Consider the following 16078-nt stretch of genomic DNA (forward strand, 5'->3'; position numbering starts at 1 on the left):
AGGGCCTGGCAAACACAGAAGTGGATGCTCACTGTCACACAGGGCCCCCAATAGGTCATCATTGGGAAGAGAGGCCCCTTGGTCTTGCAAACTTTATATTACCCAGCACAGGGGAATGCCAGGGCCAAGAAATGGTAGTGGGTGGGTAGGGGAGCAAGGGTGCAGGGAGGGTATAGGGAACTTTCAGGATAGCATTTGAAGTATAAATAAAGAAAATATCTAATAAAAAACATAAAAAACAAAAAAACCAAAAGGGCGGGACCATGGGTTGACAAACTAAACAACAACAACAACAACAACAACAACAAAACCAGAAATATTGGGTTAAATGTATAAATGGCTCTACACTCCTGAGGTCCCATGGTCTAAAAATGAAAGACACAAAAGAGTCTTTGGAATGCATGCAAAGTATTGTTTGTTTCTGCCTATCAATTCTGTTTCCAGGGACATAGTCAGAATGAGTGTCAGGTGTCCTGAGGCACTCTGAAATGTAAGTTAGAGCACCTGAAACACTTGGAAGGAAGTCAGATCTCTCCTAGGGACTAGAAACTGTATGGGAAGTATCCTGGAGTGTCTAAGTGCTTTATTTACATGTACAAAGGCATAAGAAAGCATTGCAAATTAAGCTTGAGAGGAATATTGAAGAAAACAAAAGGCATTCATTGGTGCCAACCACAGGGCTTGAATAGTTACCTTGAAGAAGAGTTTATTTAACCTCCCTTTAGACAGAGAGTGATAAGACCTGTTTATGGAACCCTTGTCTTGATTTACCACCTGGAAAGTGCCTGGTTTCTATTGCAGGGGCAGTAAATCCTTCTTACTATTTTCACCTTAAAATCTGCAGCTTTAACAATACAGGATTTTTTTTTTCTTCTCATTTTGTCTCAGACTTTGTCCAAAATCTAAGGCAAAGGAAAATCAAGATGAATAGTGGCTAAATAAATGAACAAATCAGAACAGATAGTCTCTTTTCAGTTCCAGATTACACCATTAATTGGGGGGGGGGGGAGAACTGGATCAAGATAAAAGTACTGGGAGTAAAAAAAAGAAGGGATACCATCTAGATCCTTGAGTGATGAGGGGTTGGGTTGTTACTTTTTAGCCTGTGAGGAAGGAGGTGGAGTCAGAGATAGCCCCCAGGAGAATACTAAATGAGAAGCAGACTTTGAGCAATAGTCACTCCAACAAGATAACTAGGAGGAAAGGGTTTGGCTATATAAACAAGAGAAGAATGAAGTCAATTTGATAAGTTTGAAATGTATATAGCCAGTGAGAAATGCAGTCCATTACTGCAAGATGAGTCAAGCAACATTATACTCTCAGGAGGTAAAGCCCCCTTTCCTTTCTTCTCTCCCCTCCCGCATAGTTGGAAGGATGGTGAGGAAGGGTAGTGGGGTAGAGGTAGAAAATATGTATGACACACTAGATTAAAATTTAAAAGGCAAAAGTAAGAGAGCCTTTGAGGAAAATCTCATGATTTCATAGAGAGTTTAAAAGAATTGTGGGTGCCAAGTGTAACTACATACTGGGTATTTATAGAAAAACAGGACAACATGTAGATTTCATAGCCTAGGTGTTTTACTACTAAAGAGTTGCCTACCTTAAATCCATTTAAAAGTCCCTACTCTTAATACCTCGTCATGGTTTGAGAGAAATGGTTAGTAAGGTTAATAACAAAACAGAGTTGTGTCTGACTTTATATGACTTAAAGGTGAGGTCATTATTTCTCAATTTCACATTGGACATTCATTGTAAGAGCATTGAGTACATTAATGAGCAGGTGAGTCAAATAAGTGGCAGTGTGGATGGAAATTTTTCCTGGTAGGTACTGGTTATATCATATGGTCATCTTCAGATGTATTTGTCTTGATGTTATTTAAAGCTTCTGAGTGTGTTCTCATTGGGTCTAAATATGCTGTGTGACACTGTATGACAATCTTAAATATTATTTTAAAGGATTATTGGACAGTTTATTACTGAAGATAAAACTGATTTCCTTGTCCTAAAATTTAACCTCTAATTGTGTCTGTAAATATCCTCAGTTGTTCAAACTTATTTCTGTTTCCAAGCCACATACGTCATATATTATTTCAACTGATTATAATATATTATTTCAGGAAATTGGGATAAAAAATCATTAAACTGTACTGTTTCACTAAAAAAAAAAAAAAATATGCTACTAAAAGAACATAGCAGACATTGACTGTTTAGTTGAAAAATACACCTGAAATGATCTTTACTAATTGATCCCCTGATATCTAGGCATGTTTTTGCCAAAGTATTATCTCAAAATCTTCACCAATTAATGCAAGCAAACACCCACAGCCTGTGCAAACTCCTCCTACACAGACCTAGCATTTACTTTGACCTCAGAATGGAGGCCTAAGTAATGCGTGCTCAAATGTCATGAACTACTAACTATTCCATTACAGAAATCCATCTGGTATAAACTATCCCTATGTTTTCTACAAAAAAAAAAAAAATCCAAAATGTAAATTTTTATTCCTTCAAATATGGACTTTTTTTTCTTATATGTAGGGGTATTTCCTCTAGTTATTTGATTGGCTGATAAGGAATATAAAAAGCCAATCACTGGGTGAAGATATGAAGGCAGGATCTTCTGGGCAGAACAGAAAGATAAGGGGAAAAGGAGAGGGAGATGAGACAGAGACAGGGAGAGAGAGACAGGATGGAGCTAGAAGGAGAAGATGGAGCTGACCCATGTGGTCCAGAGAAGACTGAAGTAGCTAGAGATTTCATAGATGGGCAATAAACAATATGGGGTACCTTTGACCAATCTATGTATGAAGCTTGTTTTTTGTTTTTTTGTTTTTGTTTTTGTTTTTTTTTTATCAATAGAGGTTTATGTTCTTTTTGTGGGCATTTGGGGGTTGAAGATTTACCATTATAAATCTGGTGGATATATTACATGTGTCTAGTGTTATCATTTTCCTAGGCCAAGGGAATCTGAGCAAGTGGTAACTGGCTTTCTGCAGGCTAGCCACAGGGGTGGATGGCCTGGGAAGATTGGAGTAGCTTGGTAAAGTGGGAGTCATGGGGACGGGCAAGACTGCTGTTGCTGGTGTTTAGCCAGATTAGCATGGATTGTTTTTTAAAAGCTACACACACACACACACACACACACACACACACACACACACACACAAAATATATATATATATATATATATATATATATATATATATATATATATAGTAAATGTATTATAGTAAATGTATACAAATAAAACAGATATGTTTGGCTAGTCATGAAAACCGTGGAACTGATTAGCAACTGGCGTACAGGGACGCATAACATAGATAAAACAGAGGGTAGATAAGGAAGCTGGCACTATGAGCTATGACAGGGAGAAATTTTGAAACAGAAATTTAATTAATAGTGTCAGTTCAATAAGATTCTTCACTATACTGTTAGATATTTTAAAATAGTTTCACCCAAGCTGTATATTTTATATTAACTATTACAAACATTCTTATTACTCTGTGATGAGGAAATAAGGTTTGTGTGTGTCATTTAATACTAAAAGGAATAAAATTGCTTAATGTAGTTTTCCTCTTGAGAATAGAGGTATTAATAAGTTATAGATATTGCTGGGTAAATTATTAAGATAAGGAAGATTATGCCATAGATGAAAGGCAAGGAATTGAAAATCAAGTAGACTATGGTTCAGAATTACATGCTGAATCATTAGGAAGGTCAAAGCTCGAAGCAGCAAAATTTGTTAGTCAGGAGGATAATAAGTTGGTGCTTGTTAAAAACTACCCAACTAAATAGCTCTTCTCTATTTTCTAGAGAAATAAGGAAATGATATATGTAGGTAGTAAACATTTTAAATTCTTGTTTCTTATGTTGCTAGAGAAGTACAGCATCCTGTCTCAACTGAAACTTAAGGAAGCAGGAAAACAAGAAAAAAGGAGACAGAAGAAGACGAAGGAAGGAGAGAGCGATGGAGGGAGGGAAGGAGGGAGGGAGAGAGGGATGGAGGGAAGAGTTAGAGAATACCTTTATATTGGAATTTAATGTTTTTATTTCATTTTGTATGTTTAGTGTCATCTGACAATTACATCAACATACCAATTACATCAACATGCAGGCACACATACACACACACACACACACACACACACACACACACACAGTAGAATCAGTTTGAGGGTGGGGATTAACGACCGACAAAAATCATGCAGAATTTAAATAGTATCTGGGCAATCAAGAAGCACAAACTGAGGCTCTTCTCCTTTGCAATATCACTCTGACTGAAGCTAGAGTCTATGGAGAAGCTTAATCAGGTACTAAATCTGTATTATCAGAGCATGCTACAGTGTCATGGACATAATGGCTCACTCTACTTTAAACCCTGCTTCACAAGGTGAAAGCCATACCTGGTACTATTTGGGCAAGAACCAATGGCCATTCAGGATTTAGACATTAGTGGAGAACCTATTATTATTACATTGCTAAATGGATATTGTACTAAACTGATTCCTAATGACTTATCTTTAGATCCACTGAACAATGCACCCCCCAACCATCATCAGCGCTTCTATTTGCAGTAAATGATGATTAGCACAGAGATACACAGCTGTCTATAGAAAAGAGATTATGAGGCTCAAGAATTCTCAGCTCAGCGTGGAGCACGTATGGGGGATCCCCACCCCATGCAGAGCTCATTGCAGAAATAGGAACATAAAGAGTGTAAGAAAGGTAGATGGCTACAAGGAATAGCTGGGCAGCTACACAAATGATGTCACAGTGATTTCAACATAAGATTAAGATGTATGAAAGCCCAAATGTAACCAAATCCCAGCTTTGATAGAAGAGTCAGGTAAATAATCCAACCCCTAGCCTTGGAGCTAATGTCAATTGTTAGCTGCTAGGAGCAGGGAGGCAATTTTCTCTAAGAATCTATCGTCTGATAAACTGATCAAATTGCACAGGAAGATGTTATATCCATGAATTTTAGGAACAATGAATTGATTGATTTTAAAGAGTTCAGAAAAAGAAAAATGAGGTGGGTGAGTAGGAAATAGCAGTGCATTTGGGAAGAGTTGGAGGCAGGATATATAATGACAATCACTGAGTAATATATAATTGCATATAACCTACTTATAGAAAATAATACAATTACAACAGTACTATAAAATTTAAATTGTATGTGGGAATTTTAATTATCTCATAATTCTATTAGCAATAATTACAGAGCAAATAATCAAATAATATATGTTATTACTGATAGCATAAAAGTATAGAATAGGGAAACATGATAGACAATATAAAAACAGATTCAGATATGTATGAACAGTCAATTATCCAGAAAAAATTAAAAGTAGATTGTAGCTGTCTAGCAGCTTTGGTTGAACTGGGTATATCTGAAAGGAAGGCTGGAAATGAAAAAGGTTGGACAGGTAAGAGAAGGATGAAGCCAAGACAAAGGTTTCTGATCAAGGCTCAAAGTTTAATGTTTAGCACTGCATTTATATAGGGAGATTCCATAGACCCCTCCTTTGTTTCAGCTGGATTATGTTGCAAAGCAAGATCAGTGGGAAGTCTGTTCCTCTAGGGAATTGCAAGTAAGAAGATTCCACATAGGTCAGCTAGGTCAGTGGAAGACCAACTGTGGAAAACACTTAAGGTCTATTTAGCCTGCTCAAGGCTGGGGAAACAGCACAATTTCCCCTTTTATGTTTTTTAAAGATGAACTGGACAGGGGCACGTGATTTACTTGTTTTCCATAATCCCATTTAGGGTGTAGAGTGGCTAGGCAGACGTGCCTGTCTTGGGTCAGTGTCTATATTTCTCTTTCTTACCCATTATGGACAACACACAGCTTTTTGGTGTTTGTCTCTGTGTTAGGTCGATAGGAGCTCAAGAACACTCTTACCTGTCCATGATTACCTGTCTTCAAAAGCACACTCTTCCCCATTCAGACCAAAGCCATGAAGGACATATGGATATGTACTCAATGCATTTCTTCATAGTGATGAATCACTGCCATAGCTGAGCTTGCTGAAAGCAATCCTGTGTGAAGGCAACAAATCTGTTTAAGATACAAAGTCAAAAGTTAAAAGCAACCAGATTATAATTAGAAATTAAAATAGTCTGCATGGAAGTCCCAGGTATTCAATTCACCTGCTAATTGGCAAAGACCAAAATCAAAGTCTGGCCCACCAGGTATATAGGGGTGGATTTGAGAAGTGATAGAAAGCACTTGCTCTCCAGTAAGAGTGGAGACTACACTCCAGGTTAACTCAGCTGACTAATAGGGATTGTAAGCCATCTTCATCATTGGTATCACAATCATTAGAAGGCTCAGGATCTGTGTCCACTTGATGAAGCAATCTTTCAGGCACCCATCAGGCTCCATTTTCTTTTTGTGAGAAAACAGACAGAACCTCACTCCACATTAATACCTGATCAGGATCATGCCATATGCTAGTAAGTGGATCCTTCCATTTCACCTAGGCATAAGTATTCTTAGTTATAGGGTGCCATAAACACTCAGCAGAGAGTTCCTTGGCATCCAAATTTTAAAATTTTAAAAATAAAAGAACACGATTTAAATAATGTGGTGTATAGGGATATAATTCCACCTTTTTTGTTTCTTAAGAAGATATTGTTTTAAAGTTCCACAATACCTTGTCCTTGAGAATTATAAAGAATCCCAGTAGTATGGGTAATATTAAATTGTCTACAAAACATCTCAAATTCTTGACCGTTATAGCCATTTCAGTTATCTGTTTTGATCTGATTTAGAACACCAGGCATAGAAAAATAATGCAGGCAATGACTAGTTACATTATTAGTTGCTTCTCCTGTTAAAGAAGTTGTAACTAAAAAGCCTGAAATGGTGTCAATAGTTGCATGTAAATATTTTGCTTTTCCAAAATCAGAAATATGAGTACCATCTATTTGTAATAATTGATTATGTAGAAGTCCTCAAGGATTAACACCATTATATGATACAGGTAGAAATTGAGGACAAGTCTTTACAATTTTATGTGTACATTCTCTAGAAATTTTGGTCTCAAGCTAATACTATTTTGGTGGTGTGAAGAGTGAGATAGTATGGTCAATTGTTCCTGTGTAAGGTCTATTATCTGCCTGGGATACAAATCTGCTGTGGCATTGCCCTAAGGAGTCTGTCCAGGCAATTCATTATGAGCCCTTAAATGTCCAAAGAAAGTTCTTTAAAGGAACAGTACTTTCTCCTAATTGAGTTGTATTTGCATAAATAACTGCAAAATTTGAGAATTAGCAGTATCTAAAAAAGGAACAATTTCAAGCAATTTTAAGCCATGAGCCATTATTGAGAATCAGTATACAAATTAAAAGATTAATTTTTCAACATTTTAAATACAGTGGCTAGAGCATGTAATTCAATTATTTGTGTTGAAGTGAAGGGAAACACAAAAGAATAAACATGTTATCCAATTACATATGTTTCTCTCCCATACATGAGCTGTTTATAAATATAATAAATGCACTCTTTATGTGATGCATGACTACATTTACAGGAAATACAAAAGTATACATATAGGCAAATTGTAACAACTTTTCTTTTGGATGATGATTATCATTTTTGCCTAAAAGGTTTGCATGCAATAGGCCAAATATCAGTATTCTGTAGTAAAAAATTTAATTGTTTGAAATAAGAAATAAATGTTTCATCAGGTTTTTAAGACATTCTTTCCAAAATACTTTCATGATGTTATCCTAAAATTCCGTATTAACACAGCAACAGCTTCATAATAGGATTTTCAAACTTTACTTGGAGATGAAGAAAGATAAATCCACATTAATGGTCCATTTTGACAAGGAATTGGTGTGGGCATGAGTAGCAATAACATAACAGCCAACAATTGATCTATAGTTTATACAATGTATCTGTTGTTGGCTAATGCTTCCTCTACTTTCTGCAAAATTATTCATCCCTCACAAATTAATTTGCAACCCCTGGAGAATATCAAACAGAGGCTTAAGTCTTCCTAGAGTGAGCCTAAGATGAGGACTTAGACAATGAACATCTCCTAGAAGCCTTTGAAAATAATTTGAAGTAAGTAAATCATCTTTCTTGCATTTTCTATGCCACAGTTTTTTTTTAGGAATATTGAAAAAGATACTGACTTTGAATCTTTTCTGGAGCAAAAACTATTCCAAAATTTTAAAGCCTACTGTATAAGAAGAGCAAATGCTTGTAATAAAACTCCATCAAAGTGATTAGCTAATAAAATACTCTCCATATAATGAGCAATATTCACTGAATGATTCAAAGAACTAACTTCTTTTATTGAAGCAGATACATTTTTTTTTTACATGATGTAAAGCTATTAGCCATTCCTTGAGGCAAAACTTTCCAATGATATTCCTTCATGAGCTCTTTAAAATTGCAAACTTACTAAAAGCAAACACTTTACAGTCATCAGCATGCAAAGGAGCAGTATAAAAACAATCTTCCAAACCCATAGTAAATCTAGATGCAGTTCCTGGAATGGCAGCTGGAGCAGGCAAGCCAGGTGGCAATTCCTCTAGGAGACCCATAGCCTCATTAAACTTTCATAAATCTTAAATTTGAACATTGTTTTGGATAACACTTGGATAGATCTGTAATCCTTTTATAATAATGCTGCTTCAGCCTAAAAGTAATCCCTGGAGGCAAGGGCCACAAAACTTCCTTAGTCAGGGTTTGCAAGACAAAGGGAGTGCCACTCAAGTCTCAGCTAAGGCTGCTCTGAGCTATAAATATTTCTTAATCTGAGCCCATTTCCTGAGGCCTGGCCCAATGAATACCCCTCCTGCAGCAAGGACAGATTCCAGCAGAGTGATTCTGCTGTCTCTATGTCTCTACTTTTGGACAGTCTTTCCTTAAATGATTTATGTCCCCACAATTAAAACATTCCTTATTACCTGGGTGCTGTAAAAGCATTGCTTGTACTGTAGTCCCTTGCAACACAGCAGCCATAATCAAACCTTGATTGTATGAGGGTATAGTTTGTTTGTTTGTTTGTTTGTTTGTTTGTTTGTTTGTTTTTACAAAGACAAATGTATCCAGATAAATCTGTCTTTGCTTTGTATGGCCAGATGACCTCATGGCAGACTACATTAGCATTCTCATAAGACAATTGTATAATAAAAGGAACTCCTTCTAAAGTATCAAAAAATTCTACTGGCTGCTTTTAGCAGTTCTTTGGGACACTGTTAGATAAACTCCCACTGAGATCTCCTTTTCAATCTTGGGGGTTTTAAATTTTGCTTCTACCATTATATCCAATAAAGTTTGTGTAAAGGGGGCAGCAAGCCCATACTTTGACACAGCTGTTTTTAACTTTTATTACTCTTGCAATCATCTCCACTTGCTTGATTTTTTTTTCTTATTTACAAATATGAGCAAGATAAAAATCCTGAGCCTGTGATCTATCTGTAAACCGCAACCAATGGAACACTGGCAGTTTAACCATATTTTAAAGTTTCTTTTGCAATATTAGACCATAACCATAACTTTGGAAAGCAAAACCCAATTTTAAAGAATACATTCTCTTTAAAATCAATATCAAAATTATTACTTTCACATTACAAAGTTTGGCTGCCAGTTCTTACATATGAATGCATGACAGTGCAACTTTTTGTACCTCATTAAAGAGACATTGTTTTAAATCCTATCCTTTATAAGTCTAATTTCTAGGGTAAGAATTACATAAAATATTATCCTAATTTAGACGTATTACCCAATTTAGACAGATCTTTAGAGACCTGTTTTCCTGGGTTGGCTTATGACAAATGTTGTTTAAAATGGCTCCAACCCCGAGTACCAGTTTTAAGCTAACTTTCTGTTACCAATGGTACAAAATTTTAACCACTCCCAATAACTCATAAGTCAATGCTCTATAGCCAAGACATGCAGAACATAGTTATGCCTTTAAAACCAGTCAGAAACAAAAATGAAGTGGTTACACACATCTTAGATGTTTAGACCAAACAAAATTTTTACTTTTCCTAGCTATAATTTCAAGAAGGGAGAACCTTGTCACTTGCTGAACCCAATAAGTTCTTGTGCCCTAAGTTCACAGGAAACCAGAGGATCCCAAGAATTCAAAGTCCACTGCAACTTGCAAAAGAGTCTTCTTAATGTTTCAAGTTCGAACTCAGTACACCCACCAGCACTCACTGTGTGAATGCTGGCAAGCAACCCTGAGTCCAGAAAACATTTGGTTTATATACAGTATAGTTAATAATAGCGTGAATATTCACAGACAGGGAAGTAGAGGGTGGAATAGTACTGAAGTGGGAGGGGGTTAGCGGGTGTCTGTTCAAGGACTAATTTTATGGCCAGTTGTAACTGTCTGTGACCTGACCTCTGTTTACCTTTTACTTTTTCCATGGTCTCCCTTGAACTTGTTATTTCTCTAAGGTCTCAAGGACAGGCACCTAGAGAGTTATCAGGAGGAGTGTTGGCTTTTGGAGACACAGAGGTGGGGAGATTGTCTCCTGCTGTGTCCTCAGACTGTCCTCATTAAGTGAGAGTTTTATGGGTAGTGCCATTCTAATGCTAGGGGAGGGGGAGGGAGCCCTTGGCTGCTGCAGGAGGACACAGCACAGAAACCAGCTGTCTGCATATCCTTCTTGCAGAAGGGGGAGGGAGGATGGGAGACTCTGGTGGGGAATGCAGAGGCAAACTGTCTGTACAACACTGAAGTCTCTCTAGTATTAGTAATTCATAGGTTATAACACAGTATACATCTTATATATTTAGAACCCACAGAATTTTTACTTTTCTTAGCTATAATGTCAAGAAGGAAGTACCTTGTCACTTGCTGAACCCAATAAACACAATTGCAGAGATTTTTTTCTAGGAAAAAAACAGCCATCAGCTTATTTATCATAGAACTTGAGGAGCTGCTGCCCCTTTAAAAGCAGCTTTTCTCCAGCTATGCTTGACTCCCAGCTACAATGCTGGGTAATTTACCAGGTTCTGCTGTGCAAATTAAGACCACCTTCTAAACAAATTAAACTAAATCAAAGGATGGATAGCCAGCAGATAAAGTTTTAACCATTTTTCCTTTTCAACATGAAACATAGTGCAAACAAGTCATTCAACCAACAAAACAAAAACAGACACAAACTGTCACGTAGACAGATGGGTACACCAAAGACAGACAATAGGCAAAGAAGGAAGAGAACTTGATGTAACCAGAACTAAGGATATCTCCTGTAGGAGCCAGAGATATCTCCAGTAGGAGCCAGAGAGGAAGTAGGATGTCTCCCAATTTCCCACTGTTCCTAGGAGAGCTCTGAAATCAGTTTTCCTTCTTTTTTGGTAACTTGTCCCAGACAGGGGACGAGTGCTTTTCTGAAACCTATTTTCTCTCTCTCTCTCTCTCTCTCTCTCTCTCTCTCTCTCTCTCTCTCTCTCTCTCTCAAAACTCTGCTCCTCTTGCTGATGTAGCTCTTGGCTGTGGACAAATGCCTATGTATTATTCCCCTGTCCCAATTGAGTTGTCAAGCCCTATCTGAGATCAGTGTCAGGTTGACACTGTCTCAACCTAGCCTGTATCCTCTATTTAATTCACCTCCTACAACAACAGCTTCTAAAAAAATAAAATTTATGTCTAGCACTAGCATTAACGCTGTATGTTGCTTACCACCGTGCAGGATACTGTAACTTCTTTTTTGTGGAGCTCTAAAATGATGGTGTTTCTCAGTCTACCACGCCCCCCCAAAAGGCAACAATAAAAGAATGAATCATAGCCTTAAATGTAAAATCTAAATTATAACTTTCGTAGGAGAAAATGGTTGAAAAATTTGTTTCTGAATTAGAAGTAAAAAATATTCTTATGTAGCACATAAAGCCATTTATCATAAAAGTAAAAAACTAGCAGCCATCTGTTGTGGGATTTTCCCTGTCCAATAGCAATAGGACAGTGGGAGGCTTGTGATTGGACAGGAGAAGGGAAGTAGAGTGAGGAATTGAGAGAGGGAGAGAGGTCTCAGGTGGAGAGAGAGAGAACCAGAAGGGAGGCTGACATGGTGTTATCAAAAGGTTAGAATAATTGGATAAAACTTTCATTATCATTTGGCTCTGAAATTATTGCATTGGTATCTTGTACATTGTGTTATTATTGATACATAAATCTGATTGGCTAATTGAGTATTAAGAGTCTTGATTCTACTGGGTAATTAGGTGTTGAGATGGCTAACCAGGAGTGCGTGGGGTGTTGCGTGAAAGAGAGAGGAATTCAGCGACCCTGTCTGAGGGATGGGAGTCATGTAGCCTTGCAGGGCTGGTGAGTTGGTGGGCAGGGAGACTGAGCCAGTGAGAGCACCGGGTGCAGGGGATAACTCCAGAGAGGTGGTGGTGATGGCAGGAGTGTGGGAGTGTGGCCTGGCCCCACTGAGAGTCGTGTCGGGTTCATTTTGTAATATTTCCCGCAACAGCCATCAAATTTAATAACAGTCTCAAAAGTCACCAGTAATCAGATTGAAGAGCAAAATATGAAATGTAAACAAATATTCAGAATATATGTTCCTTACAAAAGATTTCTATTCAAGATATGTCTAGACTTCTTGGGATTCAATAATAGGAATGTAATAAAATTATGAGTTCCAAGAAAAATAAAATTGAATGCATCTCATCGAAATTTTCAAACTTAGTAGCAGATGTGCTCAACATGTAAATATGCCACAATGAAGAACCTCTTGCATACCCAATTTTAAGATTAGCAATCCCTAATGGAGACCAATTTTAAGTATATGGATGACTGATAAGAGTGTACTCCCATCAAAATTATTACATGGTTGTTAGAATACGAGGGTAGAAAAAATTGGGGAAGTAAATATGTGTTATCCATAAGCTCAAACATTACAATCATTCTTATCCAAGAGAAACCATAAAGTCCAGCTACACATATTGTCACACAAGTGAGAACAATACAAAAGCAAGGAACCACTGATGTATGTGACACTATTTTATGAATTTCAAAATCATTCTGAGTGAAAGAAACTAGGCATAAGAGAACATGTTTTGTATGTGTCTATTTTTAACTTACATGCAAAATGGCATAGGTTCAAAATACTGTTAAACGAGAGGTATAAAAGTAGGTTAAAAATTGTGTGGGGGATATAAATGTACTTCTTAGAATTAAAAAATCTTATTAAAATAAGTATAGTACTGGAGATGTGGGCAATTAGTTATGCACATGCATTTCTCATGAACATTTAAAAATATTATACTTCATGGTATTTATAAATGCATTCTTATATACATAATAGAACTATTCTTATAATTAGTAATATGATTAAATTGATTCACTTGAAATAATAGATATTTTTATATCTTCCTACAGCTAATAATAGGAACAAACAAATATTATAAACATAATTTTCCTCTGGAGAGATATATACTTTTTATATCTGTAAGGTACTGATAAAAATTTCATTGTAAAATTACTCATGATATGAATGTTCACAATTTTTCCATCTAATGGTTAAAGTAAGAAGTGTTTGCAAGTGAGTTTGAATGAAATAAATTTTTTAAAGATTTATTTATTTTTCTGACATGTGGACGAATGTTTTCCCTGTGTGTATGCTTCTTGACCATGTACTTGCCTAGTGGTAACAGAGACTAGAAGAGGGAATCAGATCACCAAGAAATGAAGTTACAGATGGATGAAAGCCACCACATGGGTACCAGGAACTGAACACAGATATTCTACAAGAACAGCAAATACTCTTAATTGCTGAGGCATCTCTTCAGTGCCATGAACATAATTTATATAAATAATAATTAATAAACATACTCTAGAACTCCATTAACAGCTATTATAAGGTGAGAAATTTAGATAAACAATTCTGTCCCAGGAAGATGAATAGACTATTCCTTAAAAATTATATGAACTAATGAAAGGGTGGTTTATATTTTAAGAATCTTCTTTATTCATTCATAGTGTATCTGTGTGTATATGTGTACATCCATACAAGTGCACATGGAGACAGTATGAGATCATCTGGTACTCTTTGCCATTAAATAATTATTGTAGCCTCAAATTGTTTTCTTTGTTTTGTTTTGTTTTTTGTTTTTTTCTTTCACTTTTGCTTTATAGTGACACTAATAAAGATTGGACCTGAGCATTTTCTAAAGGAAAACAAAAAAACCCACACATTTCCACATTGATATTTTCCAGCCCAAATATATGCTTTTATCTTGGTTAACATCCAAGATAAAAGCAAAGAAATACCCTAATGTTTACTAAGGAAGGCAGACATACTTACAAACAGCACATTATGTAGCTAACATAACTTTATGTAAAGAAACCCAATGCCTAGGAATTGTACAAAAATACAAATATATTTGGAACTCATAAAACAATCTATATTCATGAAGTATGAGGTGAAAATATATTAAGAATAAACTTTCCCTTCGATGAATCAGAGTTAAATTCAAAACTACCTTAATCTTGCTTGTGCACCACTTGAAAAACTAAAGGTGTTTGTTTGTTTGCTTGATTTTCTAAAAGCAGAGAACTTTCAGAGCTCACTTTCTGTTCCCTGCTACCTGGCATCTACAATGCTTGTCACCATTAAGAAGTTTCAGACTCTTTTACAGAGAACTGTTATTATGGGCTGCATTTGCACCAAGACTGGCAAGAAGGCAGCCTGGGTCATCACCGAGAAGAACTACACTGGCCTGGGTAATGACTTCCACAACAACAAGGACTTGTGCAAGGAGATCGCTGTTATCCCCAGCAAGAAACCCCACAAGATAGCTGCCGATGTGATGCATCTGATGAAGCCGACTCGGAGCTTGTGTGAGAGGTATCTCTATCAAGCTTCAGGAAACAGAGAGGGAAGAGGGAGAGGAAGAAGGGAGAAGGGCAAGGGAAGGAAAAGGGTTTCAGTAACTGACAAGGTAATGTGGAGCCCTTTAGTCTTTTATGCCATGTTTTCCATAAATCTGAAAACAAGAAGACAGAAGGAGGAGGAGGAAGAGGAGAAGAGGGAGGAAAAGGAGGAAGAAGAGGAGAAGGAGCAGGGTCAGACACATGGGGAAGTAAGGCCCAGCTTCCAGAGTAAGTTATTGGCAGGTGATGGTTGCTGAGGGCAGAGGAGAAACCTTTTTTAAGTCTGGGCGTGCAGGTGACCCATGATTCAGTACATGGTCCCACACTTTAGGAGCACATGAGCAGTACTACTTGTTATAGGGTTATTAATAACAATAAAAAGGGGGAACTCATGAAGTTGGGAGGGAGTTAGTGTAACAGATCATGGGGTTGCAGGAAGGTAAGGATGGACACATTTGACCAAAATACATTGTAAATACACGAAAATTACAATGAGTAAATAACAATTTAAAAAGAAATAAAAGGTGCATTTCAGAATTTTGCCCCCAAAACAAAACTCAAAGTGCTAGGATTGTCATGAGAAACAGGAAGAAGTGATCAATGAGCAGCCTATGCTTAGGCTTGTCCTCTGGGAACTCTCAGTGCTACTGAACTCAGCACCAGCAACTAAGCAGAAAAAGAGGCTGCGTGAATAGCATAAAAATGAAAATTTCTGGTCATCCAGGAATTTGGAGAGATGACAAACACTGAAGGAAAAAAAAAGATGTCCAATAATCTTATCACAAAATAAGCAAATCTTTGGAACATGCAAAGAGTACAAGCAGCCAGTGAGAAAACATGTACTCCGATAGGAAAATAGGCAGAGGCTTTGAGCAAGATACCACGAGGAGATCATAAATATATATCATAAACATCCACACGGAAATATGTTCGGCAGATGGAACGTGTAATTTCAAGCTAAAATATGATGATCATATATCACTTCTCTTCCTCTGAAGAGTAAATAAAGTAACAAACACAGCAGTGATGAGAAGCAGCGGAATCCGCAGTTCAAACCTTGAGGAATATACATGACAGAGAAAAACTGTATCACATGTTTTTAAAACACCATATATATTTGAAAATGTAAACACAGACACACACACACACATATACACACACATACACACGCACACACACACATACACACACACATGCACACACATACATACACACACAGACACACA

The 16078-nt window shown here is 36.9% G+C and overlaps 1 protein-coding gene across 1 annotated transcript in view; it reads left to right on the forward strand.

Annotated features, from left to right (window-relative positions):
• Positions 1-16078, forward strand: part of LOC110326754 (chromodomain-helicase-DNA-binding protein 6-like) — a 126276-nt gene that overhangs the window by 108650 nt on the left and 1548 nt on the right. Inside the window, 1 exon segment of the mRNA XM_021205334.2 lies at positions 14618-14826. Within this exon segment, the coding sequence (XP_021060993.1) occupies positions 14618-14826 (209 nt within the window).

Source organism: Mus pahari, chromosome 9 (genome assembly GCF_900095145.1).
Source record: "Mus pahari chromosome 9, PAHARI_EIJ_v1.1, whole genome shotgun sequence".
NCBI lineage: Eukaryota > Metazoa > Chordata > Mammalia > Rodentia > Muridae > Mus > Mus pahari.